The sequence below is a fragment of the Triturus cristatus genome, chromosome 10 (assembly GCF_964204655.1).
Source record: "Triturus cristatus chromosome 10, aTriCri1.1, whole genome shotgun sequence".
Lineage (NCBI taxonomy): Eukaryota > Metazoa > Chordata > Amphibia > Caudata > Salamandridae > Triturus > Triturus cristatus.
Genome location: NC_140593.1, coordinates 860,489,042 through 860,513,789, shown reverse-complemented (window position 1 = coordinate 860,513,789; position 24,748 = coordinate 860,489,042). Strand labels below are relative to the sequence as shown.

At 42.0% G+C, this 24,748-nt stretch overlaps 1 protein-coding gene across 1 annotated transcript in view; it reads right to left on the bottom strand.

The window, feature by feature from the left end:
- Positions 1-24,748, bottom strand: part of KCNH2 (potassium voltage-gated channel subfamily H member 2) — a 1,592,201-nt gene that overhangs the window by 1,338,122 nt on the left and 229,331 nt on the right. Inside the window, exon 2 of the mRNA XM_085628486.1 lies at positions 1,458-1,688. Coding sequence (XP_085484612.1) covers positions 1,458-1,688 — 231 coding nt within the window. The remainder of the gene's footprint in view (positions 1-1,457; positions 1,689-24,748) is intronic.

The following is a 24,748-nucleotide window of genomic DNA, read 5'->3' as shown; positions in this document are numbered from 1 at the left end:
CAGCCCCTATATGTGCAATAAAGATGTTAATAACACACAATCATAATAACAAACAATATTAATTGACAGAAATAAACATGTAAACAGATATGAAATGGCTCAACTGCAATCTACAGGTTCAAGTTTAGCAGGTGTAACACCACATTTCACTGGAGACTGTATGATACTGAAGTAAATCATTCAAAGTTACCCAGACAAAGACAGGACAAAATTTGTCAAAGCGCTGTTTATGTTATCTACTTATCTTCGGAGTTCTTTCAAACTGTCACTCTCCTATCATTCACAACACAGCACTCTTGTTGTTCTGTATCAACTCTAAACAATTTCCTGAGGTCTAGTTTTAACGCAAATCTAGGGCCCAGTTGTATGTATATTACTTGTTCCTGATACCACAATGTCCATGCGTCCCACCAGCACAGGGAATGGTCTTCGATCAGCCCTTGAAGCAATTCTTCTCCCGTGTGCCCATCGTTATTCAATTGACCTCACAAAAAAGACCCCGTCACATGCTAAGTATGTATGTGTGCAATCATCACACAAAATGGCATACAGAAAATTAAATAAGGTAAACCCTGGACCACGGTCAAGGCTTGAGAGTAACCACTGCCATCAAGTTTCCGCTGAGATCTACAAATTCCCATAACACATCACTATTAAAAAAGCAAAGTCTGATGGAAGTCCCAGTGACCTGACAAACTGAAACCTGTAGAGAAACCCATCCTATGACCCTGCAGAGACATAGGGTATGTTTCTCTACAGGTTTGTACTGCTGATACTTTGCTAGGGCTGGGGATGACTTAGAGTGGTCACTTCACTCATTGCCTCCACAGGCATTGTATTTCCAGCCCTGGGCTTTTCATTGCTACCACGTGTGTGAGTCTATTTAAATCAATGGTAGGTTTATCAAGATTACAGCAACCAGGTTGCAGTAGGTAACTTGTCACGTACAAAAGCCAGTACTTGGGATACGGTGTCTATAACAACATGGAGTGCGATGGCCACCTTAGATCCACCAAAGATTACACAGTTATCAGTGACTGACCTCCCTGCCCTCTCAGCTTTTCAGAGCGACATCACTGTTCAGGTAACATTTGTTGACTACTCCAGAGCGCGTGAGTTTCCCAGGATCATGTGTTGAGTAATCAATCAATTCCCGCCTTTTTTTTGCATTCTGGTACTTTGAGTCTTGATTCCTATAATGTAATAGACAGCACTAAAGAAACAGAATGCAAAGAAAAAAACACGTATTGGATAGATTACTTACACACAGGAGGCAGAAAATCTGACAGCTTTGCTTCTCCACATTACACACGATGTAGAATCATCAATCTACTAGAATATTTGATTTCCCTTTAGAATAGTCCGCTGGCATTTAAATGTTCCGAACCACCCCTAGAGTGAAAGGTGTGTAAGGCATCCATATGTCATAGAAACCCAAGGACCCAATGAGCTCTTACCGTCCTTGCGGTAGAAGGAGATCTCCACCTTCCTCTCCTCAGAGCCCACGAGGGCCTGGGCCATCTGCGACACCGCCATCTTGTTGGTGCCGGGCCCATAAAGGAAGTCGCAGGTGCAGGGCCGCTGCATGATCTCCGCCCGCGTGTATCCGCACATGTCGCAGAAGCCATCGTTGCAGTAGATGACGGCGCAGTTCACCACACGTGCATTTGCAATAATGAACTTCCGACCTAGTGTAAGAAAGATGGGCCAACAGCATTAATATGTGACCTGAAGTCAGATTTTTTCCACAATAACAATTCTGCAGCCAGGTGTCCCTAATTCAATCTAAGGGTTACCAGGTGCGTTCCTGACACTGGGGGCACTTGACATGGCCTTTCATTAGACAGCATTCTAGAAATTAAAGTCTTTCTTCTGTTCATTTCAAACAATTGGACTTAAAACACCATATTACATTTGTTTGTAAAAAGAAAGTCCAGAAATTAAGCTTGGTGCTTCAGTAATATGAAGTCATCAGGTAACCCCTGAAACTGCTTATGAACATTTACAAGCTTTGCATTCGGTTATCCCTCTGCCCTTGAGAGAGTGTGTGTATATATATATATATATTCACTGAAAAAACCAGTGCAGGCAACTATAACTCACGCGACCGCAATCCTCTGCTGATGCTAATACTGTATTTAGACACTTATTTGCCCATGTCTTCTTCCATAAATTTTTAGCTATACATATATTAGAAATATTTTTTTTTCATAAAGACACATATGTCATCAGCAGAAGATTGCGGTCGCGTGAGTTATAGTTGCCTGCACTAACTATAACGGGGGAATTTCATTGGTTTTTTATCAGTAAAATTTCCGCTAACTATAACATGTCTGAAACCTATGGTTTTTTCAATGAATTTGCAAGGTTTTTTAAATGCTAATTCCTAACTATAACGTGTGTGAAACCTATGGTTTTTTCAGTGAATTTGTACGTTTTTTTAAATGCTAAGTTACTTTACGCCATTCGTGGCGTGCACGCCCACTTAACGCAGTTCGTTCCGTGCGCGCCATGCACAGAGAGTTTTTTTTTTTTTATTAAAATTTTTAGCGTAAGCGCACTGTACGCGTACGGTAAGCGTAATCGGTGAAATTTTCAAAAAATAAAAATTTACCGTTTTTGGCCTTTGAGGACTCAACTAACATGGCTATGTGCATGGGCGCTGTCTAAACAGCCCCTTTATTTGTTTTTTGCCTTTATTTACAGCCCCCCCCCTCAGAGTGCGAGAGAGAAAATGGCGGCCGCCGCTTCCTGGTTTCGACCGATTCGAATGTTTACTTAGATGTAACAGCCAATCAGAATCGCGCTCGCGCACGCCACCGTACGCGTACGGTAAGCTTACGGTAAGCGTACCGTAAGCTGGCTCAGATATATATATTGATTTAAAGGCTATTTTCTCAGAATCTACTGAACAGATTTACACCAAACCTACAAAAGGCACTTCCTTGACCTGAGGACTACCTCTCTGCCAAATTTCTAGTAATTCTGTTCAGCCGTTCGGGCTGTAGCCCTGTCTAAAGGTCCTATGGAAAAATGCATGGGAAAAACGCGTTTTGGGACCCCCCTTTTATCTCAGCCCCCGCTTGACGAATCCCCCCGAGACTTTCAGGGTAGGAGCGGAGCGTAGCGCCCCACCTATTTTGAGAAATCCGCGAGGATTCGTCGACCGGCGCCAAAGTTATTCAAAATAGAATGTTGCGAATTTCCTATGGAAAAGGGGTCCTAACTATAACTACCTACTGGCGACCGCCAGTAGGTAATATATATATATATATATATATATATATATATATATATATATATATATTACCTACTGGCGGTCGCCAGTAGGTAGTTATAGTTAGGACCACGTTTCCATAGGAAAACCTCAACATTCTATTTTGAATAACTTTGGCGCCGGTCGACGAATCCTCGCGAATTTCTCAAAATAGGTGGGGCGCTACGCTCCACTCCTACCCTGAAAGTCTCGGGGGGATTCGTCAAGCGGGGGCTGAGATAAAAGGGGGGTCCCAAAACGCGTTTTTCCCATGCATTTTTCCATAGGACCTTTAGAACGAGCTACAGCCCGAACGGCTGAACAGAATTACTAGAAATTTGGCAGAGAGGTAGTCCCTAGGTCAAGGAAGTGCCTTTTGTAGGTTTGGTGTAAATCTGTTCAGTAGATTCTGAGAAAATAGCCTTTAAATCAATATATATATCTGAGCCCGCTTACGGTACGCTTACCGTACGCTTACCGTACGCTTACCGTAAGCTTACGGTGGCGTGCGCGAGCGCGATTCTGATTGGCTCTTAGATCTTAGTAAACATTCGAATCAGCCGAAACCAGGAAGCGGCGTCCGCCATTTTGTCTCTCGCACTGAGTGTTGTTTATCAAACATGATGGCCAAAAACATGTTACGGGGCTGTTTTGACAACTCCCTCCCACATAGTCATGTTGAGGGAGTCCCCAAACATCCCCCAAGAGCAAAAACGGTTTTATTTTTTTTTCGGCAATTTCGCGGGGTACGCTTACCGTACGCTTACCGTACGCTTACCGTAAGCTTACCGTAAGCTTACCGTACGCTTACGGTAAAAAAATAAAAATAAAAAAAACACTATCCACACTTACCCCACCCCCTGTGCTTTTGGTGGCCGCAGGCCACCAAATGTGCAGGGCTTATTAATAGAGAAAAAAAACGTAATTTTGGCAACATGAAATTATAAAATCGAAATAAAAAAAACACTATCCACATTGACCTCACCCCGTGTGCTTTTGGTGGCCGAAGGCCACCAAATGTACAGGGCTTATTAAAGTTGATAAAAACCGTGCACGGAACGAACTGCGTTAAGTGGGCGCGCACGCCACAAATGGCGTAAAGTAACTTAGCATTTAAAAAACCGTACAAATTCACTGAAAAAACCATAGGTTTCACACACGTTATAGTTAGGAAATAGCATTAAAAAAACCTTGCTAATTCACTGAAAAAACCATAGGTTTCACACATGTTATAGTTAGCTGGACATTTTACTGATAAAAAACCAATGAAATTCCCCCGTTATAGTTACTGTAGGCAACTATAACTCACGCGACCGTAATCCTCTGCTGATGACATATGTGTCTTTATGAAAAAAAAATATTTGTAATATATGTATAGCTAAAATTTAATGGAAGAAGATATGGGCAAATAAGTGTCTAAATACAGTATTAGCATCAGCAGAGGATTGCGGTCGCGTGAGTTATAGTTGCCTACAGTAACTATAACGGGGGAATTTCATTGGTTTTTTATCAGTAAAATGTCCAGCTAACTATAACATGTGTGAAACCTATGGTTTTTTCAGTGAATTAGCAAGGTTTTTTTAATGCTATTTCCTAACTATAACGTGTGTGAAACCTATGGTTTTTTCAGTGAATATATATATATATATATTTATAAAAATATATATATCCCTTCCCCTTCCTTCACAATTGTAATGTATAGCATTTAACTCTATGGGGATGTACATGTATGGTTTATGTCATGCTGTTTCATGTCCAACAGCTATAAAAACATATATTTATACAGAACCATAGTACCATCTCATTACCTAGACCTGCGGTTCTTTTTTAACTTCTGTGGACCCCACGGAATCACTATTTGAAACGGGGGATCCCAGCCTAAGAAATTTGTACGATCGAAACCTCAAAAAAAAAGAACTAAACTACAGAAACAAGTATACATAAAGCACATACATACATTATGAAATATTATGAAATATTTTCTTTACTTGACAATACAAAATATACAAAAATAAACAAAATGTTAATTTCAATGAATTGGTTGAATTTCTATAATGCAAAGACTCTGGCATATCACTTTATTTATTTGCTCCTAATGCACCCTCTTTTTTTGCCGGTGCACACTAGTGCTTCAATTGTAGCCACCAATCGCATATACTACTGATTGCAGTACTTAAACTGCACCCACAAATCAAGTCAAGGAAATCAACTTAATTTGTAGCATTCCATTTCAAATTCCTCTGCATTTACAGTGCTTTAGTATTACTGCAATACTGGTGAAGCAGGTTATTTGGCAGAATTATAGGTAATCCCATTTATTTCCGAGCATCCATGGTATATTTTGCGGCTTCTGTCAAAGCTTCACTCCAATACAATTCTGACCATTTCGGGGCAGAGGGGAAACATCAAGCAAGATTTCAGTTGTGGGAGGTCTGAAACAAGGCTGTTCACTGGCCCTATTTTTATTCAGTATTTTTCTCCATGACCTTTTGATACTCGTTAGACACATAGGGGCATATTTACAAGGGCTTTATCTCCGCTTTTTTAGCTTACAAAGCCAAAAAAGCAGAGATAAAACCAGCGCCCTATTTACAAGAGGGTGCTAACATGCATAATCGCATGTTAGCACCCTTTTTCCCAACGCCTCCCTTTGAATATCCAATGAGATGCAAAGTGGGTGTTACTAGGCGTACCTCCGGATGGACTACCTTACAAATATCGCTGATGTTTACATCGTAATATTTACAAGACAGCCCACATGATTTTAGCAGACGTTAGATTTTGGCGAAAACAGAAGTTTTCGCTAAAATCTAACGTCTGCTAAAATCCTGATTTAGCCATCCCTAACACAGGGGGTGGATTATGCTGATACGAATCAGCAAGGTTATCGCCGTTTTGCAGGGAACATCGCTGGAAAACCAGCGATGTTCCCTGCAAAAGGGCGATAACCTCGCTATCTCTGGAAATTTTATCGCCCTGGAGAACCGAGTTGTTAATAACGCGCTACCAGGGCCATAAATTCTAGAGATAGCCTGCGATAATATTATTATCGCTAAGCACGGCCAGCGATAATTATCGCTGGCCGTTGATAATATGCCCCATAATGTTTCACCCTTTGAGATTCTTGGCACCTCGCTGCCAGTCTTGCTTTAACAGATCATTTAAATTGTCCTCCCAGACAAATATGGGAATTCAAAAACCCATTGTTGCTACAGCTAGTTTTGCTACATTTAAAATAACCATTACTCTAAAGAAAACAATGGCTATGAAATTCGATACTCGCCCTCAAAGGTAAATGTTATCTTAATAATCACAGGTTGCAGATCCACAAATTAAATTATGTATTTCTGCTTAGAACAAGCAGGGGGCAGGTAGATCCCCATACAAAGCGGCAGTGTGCTAGGGCCCTGGGTATATAAAACCTAGGATTAAAATATTATGATACACTCGGCTAAGAATCATTGGGCAGATGATTAATTTTGCGCGTGGAAAGTATTTCCTGCTGCTCTTTGTGGAGAAGGGATTTTGAATGGGGGAGGGGAAATCAAAAAGGCTTAGTTGCTTCTGGTGTGAGCTTAATAAGCTGGAGGGACCTGGACTTATGACATATTATTTCAGCTTCTGCTTCACAAAGTACATTTGGGAAATCATTGTTAAGGTGGGGGTGCTCCTAAAGCCCTCCTCTTGAAAGAAGTATAAGATAAAATAACAAATATGAAAATGGTGGCTATGAGGAGGGATTTTGTGGAACTATTCAAATTGTCTACGTATTACAATTATTCATTGGCCCATCGAGGTCCAAACAGAAGTATGTGCCCTTTAGCAACACGTTTAACAAGGAATACGGCTGGGGTAAGCTATGGGAAATAAGGGGGACTACTGTAGCTGTAAAAAAAAAAATCTGAAGATTGCCAATTAAGTAATATAGGCTTGTCTGCCATAAATTATGTACTGGAAGGTGAAGAGGCATTGGGCAGCAGAGCTGGGTGTGACTCATTAATGGAAAAGTATATCACCACTGTTTTATGACAAATGGATTGCTGACTATACATTTAAGAGTGCATACCATATTGACTTAATATGCATTATGGTTCTATTTTCCTTTATAATTCTTATGAAAACGTGCTTGTTAAATTAACTTTTATTGTATGTATGTATATTAATACATAAATGCTATATGCCAACCTAAAAGAATTCAGAAATTAGGTTCTCCACTTTATAGGTTGGGCCTATCATAGATCGTAAGCGGTTTGGTTGTGAAACACATATTGTGCTGTTAGCAACAACATACAGGTGCTTACAACCCCTCCCATTGCTTATCAATGGATGGCTTTACTGTCACTCTTATTTGCTTGAGTTTTATTGGCTAGCTTTCATTGTTCTGTCTCTTGTGTTTGCCCCTCTTATGGAGCGTAGCCTTTCACAGTCTCCTTGATTGGCTTGCTTCTGTGCTTTCTTTAAGGGAACTACTTTTTTCTTTTTGTTTAAGCACTCCATGAGAGCACCTGTGTTTTCCAGCTGTCTCCCTTGTGTGCTTTTCACACGCTCACTTTTGCTTGCCCCTGTGCTTCTCTCCCACCACCAGCATTCATGTTGCCCTATCTTGCGCATGTGTTTCTGCCCCACTCAACCCCTGAAGTCCACGTTGCTCTCTCTTGCTTGTATTCTCTTCTTGTTGCTTCACCACCTGCCCGCTGTGTTGCTTCACCTATACCGCAAGTTGCTTCACCCCTGCCCTAGTTTTTTTGCACCCCACCCTCCACCAACTCCCCAACCCTGTCCCACAATGTGCTGATGTAATCAATTTTCTTTTTAAAAAGCGCTTTCACGCTATGGTTTAAAATAGCACTTTTGCACAATTTTTTAATTTATCAATCCACCTGAGAGCTGTAAAAATAAATTAAAAGTCCGTAGGGAAGCCGCAAGAAAACCTCAAGTCACAGAAGGCAGCAGCTCTTTCTTAGAGATGGAAACCTAATGATAATGAGTTCCCTTCATGATCCTGCATTGGCTTGAAACTAAATAAAGTGGAGTATTCTTCATACTCAGGAAGGCTCCCATTTCTCTCAGCAACAAGGATGAGTGGAAGATCTTATTAAAAGATATATGAAGCCATGGATGAAGCTGCAAGTGGACAGACACTAGTTAAACAATTGCCAGAAAATGGTTTACTAAGCTGTAAACAAGCAAGCAATCTGACTAGTTGTACGGACATCAGAGTACGGAAAACTATCAGATAAATAAAATCCCAATTCAAATGTATCTAACTGATGGGTACTTGTCAAAACAATCAACCATACCAATAGCACAAGCCCTCCTTTTAATACATATCTGATGCATTGATGACTGTGATGGAAAAAGATCACATTGTCTCCTAAATGACAAAATCTAGGTATATACCGTTTTTACAAGGGCCTTCCAAATAATTTAACAATCACTGTTTTAATGCAGGGGTCACCAAGGGGATTAATGAATCAAATTTCAACGCAGTTCCTCTAGCTTCACCTTTAGGTATGCACCCATCCTGTAGGACTGAAACACCAGAAGCATAAAAGCAAGGGAAAACATGAAAGGAAGGTACAACAGAGAGAAAGAGAGAGAGAGAGAGAGACTTGATTCAGCTGGGCCATTCCTGCACCTCTAAGGGATTCAGTGAGCCTCTCTTACATGCAAGAAGGTAAACATTCCTAGTTATACTGTCCCTGCGACTCCAAAATCAGAGGCAATGGCAATGGAAACAGATACCAATAGTTCTGGGAATACTACTGTCCAGGAGGCAAGGCAGAAAACAAGAAGAGGTGGGGGAAGTGGAGGCGCGGTGTGAACTAGAGTTTCAACTACTGCCCAAAATAACCAAGCTCTGTTGCCAGGCAGTGTTGTTGTAGTTGTCTTCTTGCACTGCTGACACCCAGCAACCCAGAAGTGCTTGACTTGAACTAGAAGAAATTCCTAACCTATGTTTGTGAAGTCTTTGTCTACAAGTGGGTATTTGTTCACACGCAGAGGCCCACTGGTTTCCCAAACATGCCAATACCTTCCCTGTGAGGACACAGTTTAGACTATCTGTGATGTGTGGCAGTGCTGTGTGTTTCTGATACACTGACACTGTGGCAATTAAGCCACATTTGTGAACTCAGCTTTCACTAGTGTATAAATATCACAAATTAGACCACACATTGACACAAGATACACACACATGATGCCCACATCACTTTTGTCGGATCAAAGTCTAAGATGCTTCAATTTCTGGACAAGTGTGTGTATGGAAATCTTTACTTTAATGTTCTGAATGCTAATGAAAGGATTGGTGAGATTAGTGAAAAATGACCTGAATCATTCTTTCCAAAACATCTGAGCCATTCAATCAATTTCACGAGTGGTCTCCCTGATTCCGGATATAGATTTGGTAAATCTTCCAACAATGAAAACTCTTCCATGATATCATTCTGAAAATACATATGTTTCTAATCAAGAATTCAAAAAAACACTAGCTGTCTTCTTAATTCAAATAGCCAGTTCCCCATTAATTTCTGAATGCATGTATTTCATTCCGTCTTTTCTAATACATAGATATGCAGATGACCTTTTATTTCCTCAGCCAACATGAAAACCAGATTTTGCTTCTTTATTTGACAATTGATAACATTGACCCTGAGTCGAACCGCCTGGCTCTGAGGCGATGGAGGTCAGAAGCGCACCCTGGTTTCAGCATGAGACTACCCTCTGTGTCCTTCCTCGTGTACATTGAGAGGAGGTGGCAGCGTACCGTGATTTTAGGGATCGGTACCTGAGCCGATCTTTCTACCTCTCCATGCACGAGTGCCGGGCCTATATGACCCCTCGAATACAGCTCCAATCATGTGTCATGACCAGGCCCTCCTATGAGATCCCTGTGTGAATGTTGAGTGTGTGTGTATGCATAGTGTACAGTAACAGGGCTCCATACTGTTTGCAAGGATGTATGTTTGCTGTTACCAGTAGGATCCATTTTAGGTTGCCCCTGGTCTAACATGGCACCAGGTAAAGGTTGTGAAGTAGCCCCTGGACCCCTGAAGAGTATTGCCTGCATTCCTGAGGAGGGGGTACAACTATAGACAGAGAAATGTGGAGGGAAGGAGACAGGCCTGCCTTTGGAACTCTTTCTGACCTTTTTTGGCACAAGATTGAGGGTTAGTGCTTCTAAGCACCACTATTTGTTTAATGGTCGGGGTGGGGTGAGTCAGCAGAGGCAGTTGCCAGTGGAAGAGAAGTTTCTAGGGAGGGCCTGCGTCTTGTTTCCCTTTGGGTGGTCCACTCTTGAAGGCCGCTGAGAGCCAGGTGCAGAGCTTCCCTCTTATTCTCCTCATGATGTGTGCATCCGCGCTTGGGGCCGCGTCATCAGTGTCTGCTGTGGGAGCCAACCTTGTCCTACAGATAATCTGCCTACACTGCAGAGGAAAGTGATCTAAGAGAAGAAACCACGCCCAAGCGCTTTCTAAAGCGAGACCGCGGATCCACATCCCCTGTCTGAAAAAACTGCATAAGTGGGAGACCGGGAGGCGCAACCCTCCCCACTTCAGTCCATCTGAAGCTGTCGCTGCCTGAGGAAAAGAGCCAATGTGATAGGAACTGGCATTGCATGAAAGTCAGCATAAACATTCGGAAGTAAGGAAGGGGAGTCACCGAAGGAGGCTCTGTCTGTCGGTTCTGAAATAAAATATGGTGCAGCCCTCCCGCTGCAGAGACAGACACGTGGGGGCAAACACAGCACACCCGTGCACGAGACGTCACAAAAACCTTAAAAACCTCCTCAAAAAAACAGCTATAGAAAGCGAATATCACTGCTCCAAAAGAAATTAGATTGAACCCCATGCATGACATGAAATTCTCATATTTACAGGGAGGCGCGGATCTCTACAGTGCAGCAGGCGTCGCACATCACAAGCTCTCGGACCTCTATCCAGGTCCACGCGTACTGCCCTCCTCCCCATTGCCGTGAAGCAAATATCGACACCAGAAAAGGCCAGTGTGCTATTAAAGAAACAGTATTTGTACAATTATCACCCTGACCACAGAGCATCCTCTTAGACCCAAACAACACCATTGTGCGCATGCTCACTCCTGCTGGTGACTCTCATCAGAGACACTCAAGAAGTCCATGAGTCTGGGGATGAGGATGAGAGACAGACCAGTAACTACGCAAGGGCCAATCAGAAGGCTATGTTTGAGGCTCTGTTGGTGAGGGTAACACCATTGATAGGCCATTAATGTTAACAGGGTTGTCCAGGATGTATAGCGCACTCGCAGGGCCCTGAGAGGTCCTCAGGGCACGGGCGGGCGGTAACGCTTGGGTACAGTGCTTAACCCTGAGGTATAACTGCATTGTCTGTAAGAAGCCTTAGTGAGAAAGCTTAAAGCGGCAGCAGTGGTAGGGGTTGAGTAAGGGTGACAGGTCTTTGGTTTTTGGGTCTGGCAGAAACAGAATTACCTGTCTAATAGAACCCATGCAAAATACACAGACACATTTGGGTAGAATCCCCGCAGGCCCTGGTTTTTGGGTCATTCAGTACATTCATCACCCATTGGTTGCTTGCAACTCTCACTTCTGCCTTTGGACTAACGTATATTGACAGTTCAATGGTGCAGCAGTTAGAGGAGTCCCCAAAGGTATAGATATTCTCTTATTTGGTTCCATTATGCCGTGCGCCTTTGCTGCCTTGGTTAAAAGTAGCATTTTCCGCACACTAGCAAAGGATGAATGGAAAAATGAAACACACGTTCAATGTTTTATGTGACAGGAACGTCATCAGAACCAGACTCCCCCTTTCACTTATCCTTGTTTCCATAATTGGTTTCTTGGTCCACACTGGAACTTGGAAATTCAGTGAGTTTCTGAAAATGTGAGTTTCTGAATATTTCACAGTGACATGTTTATACAGCATCCTGTTAAGAGCTGACGTCTCCAACGATTCAACATTGAAAGTCAATAGGAACGCAGGGCTGCTCTGTTCTCGCGGTACATTAAAAGGTGTGTTGTAAAGCTTGCAACGTGGCTTAGGAAGTTATCTGCCTGTCGTGGGCACAAAGACTGGTTTGCAGGACAAGACAGCAGTTTGCGTGCTAGCAGGGCCATCAAATCCTCCCATCTTTTAGGATTCAAAAAGCAAGTAACACCAAACAAGTTGTGTAATTGCAACAGGTTGTTCCCGCAAAGCTTGACGTCAGTGTCAAGTGATGAGAACTATTGTACAGTCTACTTTATGCATTTTTGCAAATATTTTGTTTGGCTATATTTTTAAAGATTTGCTTTTATCCATTTAGTACCAACCTTTGCATTTTGTAGGCTTGCATGCATTCATCAATCATACAGTGATTGTTGAACCATGTTTTAGATTTTGCAAAGAATATTTCAAATTACTAGGAGGCAACAACGTACTTCTCAAATGCTACATTAAGCAGCATAAAAACTGTGTCCACGTCGGAAAAAAAAGATATATTTTAAAATTTCATAGATATTTCAGTATCAAGTACCTTGACCCACTGAGTAATCTTAAAAGTCTAGGAAGTCAATAATATATGCGGTCCTAGAATTAGGAGGGCAGTTTTATGATGTATTAGGAATCGCCTATTAAGCAACTTTATTTTTTCATTCTTTTTCAATGTACACACTACAAAGTACAGCGTCATTTGGCATTATTATCTGTAGTGTTGTCTGGGTAAGAATGTGTTTCTTTCTGAATATTTCTTGTGTATGAATGCATGCTTGTATTGGCGTCAAGTGTGCTCTCTATGGCCCCAGTTGGTCCACCGCTCTGGGTGATACAAGTACCCGGTGTTTCTGAACTCATGATTCCTGGGTCTGCAAATGGGTCTAGACATTCCGGACCTGCACCTAGTCATACCGAGGGGACCCCTCTTCTGCACTGTGGGTGGACTAGAAGATGTTTCACCATATGCAAAAGAAACAATTGATGGACAGAATGCTGGACAATACAAACATTCACCCCCAGTCACAAGGATCTGGGTTAAATCCATCATTCTTTTGCTCACCACACCACCCCAGTTGGACCCGACCATATGCAAATCAGTCTTTTTTTTTTTAACTTTATTGTGCAAAACAACATCAATACAAATATGGGCCTACAACCATAAGGGCCGGGCGCTAGTATATGCAAAGCAATTGCTGGACGTCACGAAGCCGCGACTGATCCCCAGCGGTCCAGCAGAATTACAGGATATATTCTGGCAACTCAGAAGATAGGCAGGATACCAATATTTTAAATTTTTGAAAGAAAACAAACACACAGAAAAACAATAAAACAAAACTCAAGGTGCAAATCAGTCTTGATACAATTCCTCATGGAAACAGTCCAGTCAGAATTGCCAAGCCAGGTCCTCCCTGGACCAGGAACGAGCATCTTGGGACCGGTTTCAGGGTATCACCCTTCATCAGCCAGGCTAGCTTGAATCCAGTGGTGTAGTGAGCACGGGACCCACGTCTGGGCATACCCTTCCCACTTAGGGTGACATGTGCAAAAGAAACAATTGATGGACGGAATGATGGACAATGCAATCATTCACCCTCAGTCACAAGGATCTGGGTTAAATCCATCACAGCATTGCCATCCACACCCTTGAATCCGGTCCTAACATTCACCACCTGTTTAAACTAGTTGGTCAATATAAGTGGAAAGTCTAGTCATCTGGCCGAGAAGGGTGAATGAAATACAGAAAGGGGCTAGTAACTCCCAGGTCTGCGTGTTATTACCCATTTCTATGGAATAACGTGTGATGGCCATTATTTGATGCAGGATGCTGGCTGCAGTCTAAGACCTGAGATTCTAGCACCCGGGTATCGCTGCAACAAATAGCAGTAACTCACAATGAGGAGCTATGTGTGCCTGTAGTGTTACTCTATGTATGAGCTATAACAAAGCCATTATTGATGCATTAATACATAACCTATTCAGGGTTGAGACCAAAGATTTGGGAATAGCAACACTCTGTTGAAGAGACCAAAACCCTTTGTTAGAACTGGGGGTCTCTAGTTGGCTGAGGTAGGTACCTCAGTCCAAATAGGGGCCCTTGCTTCTAGTCAGGGAAAGGAGGGACACACTCTTAGATGACCCCTGCTCACCCTCCAGTAGCTTGGCATGAGCATCCAGGCTTATCTCCAAGGCAATGTATAAAGTATTTGCAACCACACTCCCAGTAACACAGTGATAACACCACAAATGGACACCACACTGATTTATAAAAATAGCGGAATCTTTATCAAGAAGAAATACGATGAGACCAAACGATAAAAATATCCAGCATATGCGTATTCGTAATATTTCACTGGGCCGGTTATTAGGCCAACAATCGCTTGTAGGTTCCTGCAGTATTAATGAGAAGTTCACGATGATCTAATGCAGTCCTAATGCAATGCTATGCAGTTCGTAATGCAGTTCGTAATGTAGAAATAAGACGTTCCTTAATGCAAGTACTAATGCGGTTCGTAAAGCAAGTAATAATGCAGTTCGTAATGCAAGTACTAATGCGGATCGATAAAGCAAGTAATAATGCAATTCGTAATGCAAGTACTAATGCGGATCGTAAAAGCAAGTAATAATGCAGTTCGTAATGCAAGTACTAATGCGGATCGTAAAAGCAGTTCGGCACCGATCACGGTGCTAGTGAAGGTCTCTATGCCACTCTTGTCTGACTCGCGGTCAGCGGTTGGCAAAATATGCCCTCAATACTGTTATGAAGGAAACAAAGTGCAGCTCCACAATCCGACCCCGGTACTGCCACTCCTCGGCGAGTACAGGCCGCGATACTGACTTGAGCGGAGGCTCGCGCTGCAAAGATGGGAAAAGCCGAGAGCAGTCTCTCGTAGCACGCACTCCGCCCCAGGCGGCGACACACGCATGCTCGCTGAGCGTTACCTGGGGGGGTGCAGTCTCTCTCTCCTCTCCTCGCGGCTTGGGCGTCACCCTGTGTGGCTTCGGGTTGGCGGCGGCTGCTCCTCGGAGTGAGAGTCGGGTTACCAAGCGACGGCCTCGCAGCTGATCGACTCCTGACGCGACTCCGTTGATCTTGGGCAAATGACCTCGGACCCACGGTGGTGAAGGTTTACAGGTCTCTCCTTGGAAAATGCAGGCTCAGGTCTGCGTCGGTGATTTCTCACAGCTCCCCCTGGGGACGACGGTCCGGGCCGATGGTAATAACGATCACAGCACTTCTGGTCACGGTGTCGATCGAAGCAGAGTGCAAGACTGCTCTGGGGCACACGGTCACGGGGCAATTCTCACGAAGGTCTCAGGCTGCAAAAAGCACACGCACTTAGCGTCGCTGAGACACACTTGGAAACTTTGATGTTCCTGAGTTTCCACAACAGGGAGCCAGCTCCTCTCGGGCCCTTGGAGACAAGTTACTTCAGGACACAGCACACAGCAAAGTCCTTTCAAGCAGGGGGACACAGCACTCAGCAAAGTCCCTTGTCCTCTCCTTAGTCAAATCAGCAAACTGCAGGCCAGCCCCAGAACACACAGTAAGGGCAGTCCTTCTCCTCAGTCTCTACTGCTGTTCTTCTTTGGCAGAGGTTCCTCTTGATCACGAAGTAGACTTTTTCGAGTTTGGGGTTTCAGCTCTCACATTTATACCCCTAAATGTCTTTGAAATCTTTGTGTTCAGAAAACTCTGAGCCCAGTCCAAACCAGTTCTGGGTGTCTTCCTGCCAGTGCACACCTCCTTCTTTTGATAGTGAGGGTCTGAGCCCCAGACTCCGCAGGAGGTGGAGCCATCCTTTTGTGGCAGCAGCACAGCCCCCTTCACATCCAGTGGGCTACTCCTCCCACCACTCCAAATGCAGGCCAGCCTGTTGCTGTCTCACCTACTCCTCCCCAGTGTCAGGACACTTCCCCAGACCCTGTCACATCCAAACCCAGACGGTCAATACACAACCAGGCAGAGGCACACAGACTGATTAGGACAAGAAACCAGCCACTTCTAAAAGTGTGGTTTCTAAACACACAATTTAAAAACCATCTTCACAAAAAGATGTGTTATTAAATTCTGAGTTCAGGCACACTAAACTCAATCTGTCCATCCTATGCCTATGGGAAGATATGCTGGAAACATATCACAAAGCATTCCCCATTCCGTCCTATGGGCAAGATGGCCTTGCAACAGTGAAAAACGAAATTGGCAGTATTTCACTGTCAGGACATGGTACACACCTCAGTACATGTCCTACCTTTCACATACACTACACACTGCCCAGGGGGGTACCTTGGGCCTACTATAGGGGTGTCTGATGTGCATTAAAAGGGAAGGGTAAGGCCTGGCAAGTGGGCGCACTTGTCAGGTCAACATGGCAGTTTAACAAACTGCAGTGTCAGGCCTGAGATCTCTTTTTAAGGCTACTTATGTGGGTGACACAATTAGTGCTACAGGCCCACTAGTAGCACTTGCCTTTCCTGCCTTGGCACACAAAGTGCATTTTACTAGGGACTTTACTAGTAAGACAAACATACCAATTATGGACAACCAATTACCATAACACTTTATACAGGGAGCTCTTGCACTTTTACACTGATCAGCAGTGGCAAAGTGCCCAAAGCATCTAAGTCAGAAAAAGGTCTAGAAGGAAGGCAAAACGTTTAGGGAACTTTAGCTAAAAAGGGCCAAGTCCAACACCCTTTATATGCATTTATATGGACGGAATAAGACTCAATTGAAGTGGATGAGTTTAATGATGCAAGAGTGAATAAACTCAATATTGTGGAAATATGGAAAGGCATGATGTCAGCAATGTGGGACGCCATCACACCAGGCATCATACCCTTACACTGGCTGACTGTGCCTGGATTAATCATCTTCAAAGCAATGTGGATCACTTATTGGGCAACCCAGCGGTTTGGACCACTCTTCCATAAGCAGAAAGTCCTCACCTCTTGCCACACAAGACATTTATGGTCAAAGCTGCCCCTCTTTTGATAATCCCACCACTAACTGATGGAAAAAAGTTCTCCACCTGTGCAGGTACCTCCTGGAATCGCTGCACGAAAAGATGAATTAACAATCACTTTGAATTCCAGAGAGCCCAAACATTAGGCTCTTCTCATCCACATAATCGCAGAATCCAGATAACAAATGACTTAACATAGTAGGCAGGTATGCAAGAATAGTTCGACTCTCAGCCGCTATGCAATAGTTCTTAATTATGTGCTGCAATGTACTCCACACTATATTTGATGCATGTGTTTGAATTGTAGGCCCCTCATGTGTACGTTTATTGCTTATTGTATAGTTAATTAAAATCATAACAATTTAAAAGGAAATCAACATGATACACTAAGTTTTCAAAATACTTAATTAACAATATAATTAGCAAAATTCTATTATTCGGGTCGTCTGTGTGATACACCTTGTTTAAAGTGCCAAGTGCATAGATCTAACCAAATCTAAAATAAACATACATTTATGCCCCTCACCCACCACCTTCTTTTTAGGTCCTACTGCATCCAGATCCTTCCAACCATACACAGTGGAAGGGCACCAGGAACTCTATGTACATTGGAGCCCTGCTTGGCCTTATAAGAGTTTTGAGATGTGATAAAATGTTGCAATACATTACAACACCACATATCCCACTATCTCCCATTAGGAGACACATTATTTTTAAGTGTGTCTCACTTACAAATAGATAAACCCACAACTCAACACTGCTTCACTGAGAAAATGACACATGTTTCCCCCAACACACCAATACAATCTTCAAATGCAGTGGTCTCCACCTTGCTGTGGGCTATCCCAGACCAGCCTGACCAGGTGAGTCTGAAACGATCGTCCTCTCCGTGTCCGCTCTTCCACAGCACTCCTGTCCTTCAGAGAGGGCCCTGTAGCCTCCCCCGCGTCCCACCCTCTAGCCCCAAGGTGTGCATGTTGGACTTCTACAGCTGGATCTTTACCTTTCAACTCTTTGCATTGATCTAGCGCCTTGAGATCCTCACTGGTGAGGAGCTACGCTTTACCAACCCTGATTGATTGATCTAGATCTTGCGGAGTTTGCCTGCACTGTGTTTTAATGGTATGATTACGCCTTGAGACTTTTTGCTTCTGTACGGTACTAAACAGAGATTTGAAAGTGCTGAGATGGTTTAATTTATTCAGAGGCCAATGTCATTTACATTGTTTTAGATGTAAACGTGCACTGTAATATTTATTGTATTTGTGACGGATAGGCCTGCATGCATTTAAATTTCACTTGGAAAAGTAAGAAATGAGAGATTGGGAAAAAGGCAAAAGAGACAGTTTACACCCCAAAAGCCATGGCTTGACTGTACATAAGCTATCAATATATTATTCTCAAACTGGACTATATTTGAGAAAAATCTAGAAGTGAGACATTAGTAACAGAAAGATAAGGAAAGTGCACACTAAGCTTTTTCCAAGAGTGAAAAATAGGAAGGCACTGGCACTGAAATGTGTGACTGAACAGGCACTAAGATAAGAGATGGAACAAGAATGTGATTTGATGGGCATATTGACAATAGCCCACCCGAAATAGCATTTCCAGTGAGGCAAAATGCCAATTCTAGAAGATAACCTACTTTGTGAGTTGCACCAGTAGTAGTAGTAGTAGTAGTAGTAGTGAGAGGCCTCAAGCTTTTTTATTAGTTTAAGAAAGGCTTTATTAAAGTGAAATACAAATGTACAGCATTATCTGTTGCTTAAAGTGAAAATCAGGTTATGGGATAGATAAATAGCAGAAAAAGATGGAATAAATAATACTTAAAATACAGAAGAGAAAATTGTACAATAAGAATATTGATATAATATCATAATTCTGCACTTAAGATAACGCATTTTTTGTATATTGTGGAAAAGGGAAAGAAGGAAGGAGAAGCCAGAAAAAGAAAGGGAAGAGAAGAAAGGGGAAGAGGGAAGAAAGAAAAAGGGAAAATATGTCAACCTGTATTACTTATCTATATATATATCACATAATAAACCTTATATTGAACGTAATAAATGTGGGTGGCTGCTAAGCTGAGGGGGGCATCAGAAATATGAAAAATTTCTAACGGGACTCTGAATAGGTAAATGTTGGGATTTGAGAGCTATACTGAGGGGTGGCGCACAGACCCATAGTTTATTCGAGGTGGAAATGGGCCACCCCAAGCTATCTTCCTACCAGGCTGGTCGCCAAGAAGGTTTGTTTCAATCAAGAAGCATTCCTTGGTTTAGCTATGTGAAGGAAACTCTCACCAAGATAGGGTGTGTCATTTGTGGGAGGTGCCCAAGGTTGCTCCGTCTCTCAGTAAAATCCTGGTTATAAAATGATATCTCGAGTATAAATTAGATCAAACTTTGGTCACTTCTTCCCAAGGCACTTTGACTGAATGTTTTCTCCAAACCAAGGTAGCTTACAATTTTGAACAATTCCTTGATGAAATAGAGCCCTTCTTAGCCTTGAAGCTGTATCTGCAATTTAGATACAGAGCATTGCCAATTGCCCATTATACTGACAAATGGGCCCTAAATATGGGCACAAATGGGAGTGCTATCCAGCCCCAACTGTGAAACGGAAAAGGAAACAATAGAACATGTGTTGTTCTTTTGTCCAGTCTACATTTTGAGCAGGAAAAAGTGTTATTTCAGTGTGTCGGCTTTTGGGCGTCAGAGAACATAAAAACGCCCTTTGTATTTTAACGTTTGATGTTAGCCAACGTCTAGGTTTTGCTGTATCCCATTTCTTAATATCAATGTGGGGGGCTAGGCAAGTAGCATGCTTGCAACCGGCCACTTGTGATCCTTAGCATCCTCTGTGCGTTTGTATGTTTTTATTTTTTAACCACATAAAGGACCTATACTGTGTCTGTACATGGAATTTGTCATTATGAATATTGTATATGTATATATTCTCTTTTATCTTTTTCTGGTGTAAGCAATAATGCAGTAACCATCTAAGATCTAGATTTCTGTGTCAAATTGTTAGGGGGGTCTTTATCCTGATTTTATAGTATTTATTATTGCTTTTTCTTTTTATTGGTTGTTATACATGATCTGGTTGCATGAATTATGTCTTGGGTCTTTCTCACACGTTTTTATGACTACGTTAATGCCTTTAGAAATTGAATGCATTTTGTAATGTCTTTATCTGCTACTTTTATGGTCTTATGATCGAAATAAAGTATTTTGAAGTGAAATGAAGTAAATGTTCTCTGCAAATGCGTCATTTAAGCCAATGGTGGAAGTTTCAAATGTGTTCATTCTGAATTCAAATCTAAATTTCTTTTCAATATATTCTCCATCCAGTTATCTTGAAAGGAAGGAGAGGGAGGCGCAGCCTTGTTAGCCAAGAAATTATCATGTATTCTTTTTAGGAGCAAATAGTTCCACAGTTGGTGGCAGGGACACCGTGAACATCCGCTTTAGGAGCTAGAGTGGGGATGGGTTCTTTAGGGGCTTCTTTTATCTGCAACTTGGCAGACAAAAGTTCATGATTAACGAAGAAAGCAAGAAAGAAAGAAAGAAAGAAAGAAAGAAAGCTAGAAAGAAAGAAAGAAAGAAAGAAAGAAAGAAAGAAAGAAAGAAAGAAAGAAAGAAAGAAAGAAAGAAAGAAAGAAAGAAAGAAAGATGGGGCACTACAAAAATGGAAAGAAGGATGGATGAGTGAGTGAAAGAATGGATGAGTGGGGAAAGAATGGGTGTATGAAAGGATGGATGAGTGGGTGAAAAGATGGGTGTATGAAAGGAGGGTTGGATGAGTGGGAGAAAGGATGGAATGGGTAAAAGGATGGATGGAGGGGCAGGTCAAAGGATGTATGGATGAGTGGAGGAAATGATGGGTGGGTGAATGGATGGATGGGTGGGTGGGTGAAAGGATGGATGGATGAGTGAGTGAATGGGTGAAAGTAGTGACAGATTTGAAAGGATGTGAGGATGACTTTGATATGATGGGTGGGTGGCTGAAAGGATGGGTGGATAAATAAGTGAGAGGATGGGTAGATCTATGTATGGCAGAGTAAATGGAAATCTGAGAGAATAGATAGATGGGTAGATGAGCGGATGGCAGAAAATGGAGATCTGACATGATGGATGGATGGCAGAGCAAATATAAATATGAGAGGGTAAGTGGGGAGTGAAAGGATACCAGAACAACTGTAAATCTCAGAGCATGTATGTATGTGTGTGATAGGATTGCAAAGAAAATGGAAGCCTGAGAGGATAGCCGAATGGGTGGGTGAAAGGATGGCAGGGTAAACAGATATCTGAGATGATGGATGGTATAGTAAATGGAAATCTCAGAGTTTGGATGGATGATGAATGGATGGGCAAAAGGATCAATTAATGGATGAAAGGCTTTATTGACAGATGGCTAAGTCAAATAATGAACGCATGGGTGGATGAACAATGCATAGATGATGGATGTGTGAACAGATGGATTTAATGATGGATGAAATGGCCAATGACTGGATGAAACAGTGAAAGATTGAATGATGGATTAAAATTATTAATGGATCACAGAATGTAAAGGTCAAACAGTGGATATCAACAGGTGGATGTAAGGCTGAAATGGTGAATTGATAGATGCTTGGATGGCGGAGGCAAGGGAGCTCTTCCAGGGAGGCTCAAACTCAATTTGTTTGCTTGCTTGGTGCCATCAGAGCTTTGCTTCAAAGTGTGTGTGTGGGGGGAGTCATTTTCTGACTACTTCCTTGGGTTGTAACCAGAATCAATAACTACTTTGCAGCTTCCCAAAAGACTTGACCAACTAATTTTGGACTAACCTAGAGAGAACACAGAATTGTAATTCTCCGTAAGCCTTCAAGGACCTGCCTCCTTTCTCTACACATCCTCTACCATGCCCCACACGCATCACACTTGCAAGGAGAGAACAAAAGGGCACATCATTTCCCATTAACTTCATGTACCTGCCTCCTCTCTCTTACCACACAGTTGAATAAGCAATATAATTCAACACATTAAAAGAATAATTGAACAATGACCTGCCAATTAAATTCAAGTAAATAAAAAAGCACTTAACTAAAACATGAAGCGTAAAAGACTTCCCATCTCGACAAAAATACCACTTTCCCCAGAAATGGTTAAGCTGATCATTTTAGCAATTTCCAATGGGACAGGATGCAATTATGGATGAACAGGTGACAAAATGTGAAAAAAAATGAGAAGGCTGAAAGGTAGAGGTGGAGTCCAGGGTGAACTTTGAAAATCAAGTTGCTAAGGCAGTTTCTTAGGTGAAACTAAGGAACCAGTGGCCCTGGGCCTATAAAGAAACATTCATTTTCATTCAGCTGGAGCTGCACACAGGATTGTGAAGAATCAGAATGTAAAAGGGTGTGCAGGCACACTTTCGAGCTGCAAAGCCGATAAGACTTGCTGATGGCTCGCAGGGATAGGCGCCTACTAACACATGCAGGCCAGGAGCTGTAGAATTCAGATTTACTTCCATAGCGTTGTTTTGCTTCTAGACATCAGCAAGAGAGGTTGTATAGCATTAAAATGAGGAATTTCTCTTCATACTTTTATTTATTAGTTTGAAATCAATTTCAATAAAACTATACAATCATCAGAATAGACAACCGTTACATAAAAAAAATCATTACACCGCGGCACACTCAAAATAATCCCAAAAATATACAGACTGCCATAATTATATTTACATTGTCAATTCTCATTAATTATTTAGCTGAACTTCCATCTATTTAGAGTATGCCTGTAAATGGTATATGGTTCAAGGGTGATATCACATTAAGGCTTAAAATATCAGCACGAAAATAAAATAAAATATCAAAGCGTGTTTCAACCCAGTTAACATTACAAAATCTACAAAGTCTTACTTTGCGAGGAAATTTGCTCCATGCACCAATGGGCTGATCGATCACTAAGTAGACATGCCAGATGTGCATGCATCATAAGCTATGGATCAATGTGGACGTAGGCTCAGGTTAGCCTACGCTCGCCAGAGCACGGCATATAAAGCATAATAATGTTTTGCTGTGATCACTTCTCTTTTGTCTAATCTAGGAAGACACATTAGATAATATTTCATCATGTTCTTGAAATTGGGAAAACTTACGTCAAAATTATTGAAACGAGACGATCAGTGAGTACATGTATGGCAGTGCTGCAGACACAACATAGTTGTTGATTTCTAATCCTTCTTGTACAATATATTCGTCATATACCAGCTCTGGAAGAACCTTACATCAGCTCTCGGAAGTTTCTAAAATGTCAGACACTCCTCTCTACTACTCTCTTCTGAAGAGTACTTTGCAAGGTGGAAAAGGCTGGCTAGTGATGATACTTCTTGTTTATTTACATTAAAATTACGATGGGGTAAACGAGCCGCAGCATCATAAGTAATATCTGATGCCAGCTTTAATCTCTAAGTCTTCTTCACAGGTGGAGTAGCGTCATTTTAGCTCAACCCTTACACATCACAATTATATAACATAAACGTGCACTTAGCATTTTTTTGCGTGGCCTTATGACCAATGGAAAGTGTTGCAAATCACATACACTGTGCATCTTAACCATATTAAATTATATATTCTTTGGAGACTTGATGAATAAACTATACTCACTTATTTAGAATGTTTTTACCTAAAAAAGTCCAATGATTCATGTAATGTGTGCACTAATGTTTCATATATTTTATTTATATGTAGTTATTAGCCATACTTACACACAAGTCACCGAAAATCATAAAATGTAACAGAGATTGTTCCTCCCTGCCATTATAGGGGCAAGGCGGAAGGTCTTTACTCCACACACCCACCGGTTCGTAAAAACAAACCAAGCGCCAGAACGACCCTGATGTATTGTGAAGGTAACTAAATATAGGTAACTATAAGTTTACTGAGCTTTTTTTTTTAATCTGTTCATTGGATTTTATAAACATTAAGAATAAGTCATGAGTACAGTAATCAAGGCAAGGCATTGCATATTACACATTTATGGATTGAAGCAAATTACATATCTTAAAGCACATAATATCTGTTCATTTACAGGTAACATGGGTGTAAGTTCTGATGTAAAGCATTAATACTTAGTCTCTGCCATTGGTTATGCCCCAAATTAGTGTATTGGGTTCAAACGGGCGAGTGGGTCAGATAAGTTATCAGTGGTTCCCATATTTCTCTAGGGCGGGAGGGTGTTGGGAGAAGTTTAGCATATGTGGTAAGTTGGTTCTTGCAGTATATTAATTCGGTCATCCATTCTTTGAATTTAGGAGCTCGCCCTCTGCCCCATCTGCACGCCAGCCGCCGTGTAGCAAGTAATAGACCTAATGAGACAAATGTCCTGCATTCCAATGGTATGTCTGCTGTATATCCTAGAAGTGTTACCATGGAGGTTTTGGGGATGTTGAGGCCAGTCATTTTGGAGAGTGCCTTGAGTATCTCCTCCCAGTATTTGCATATGGTCGGGCAGTGCCATGCAAGGTGTAGGAAGTCTGCCCCCTCCCTCCTGTATTGTCATCTTCCCTAAGGTTAAGCTTGT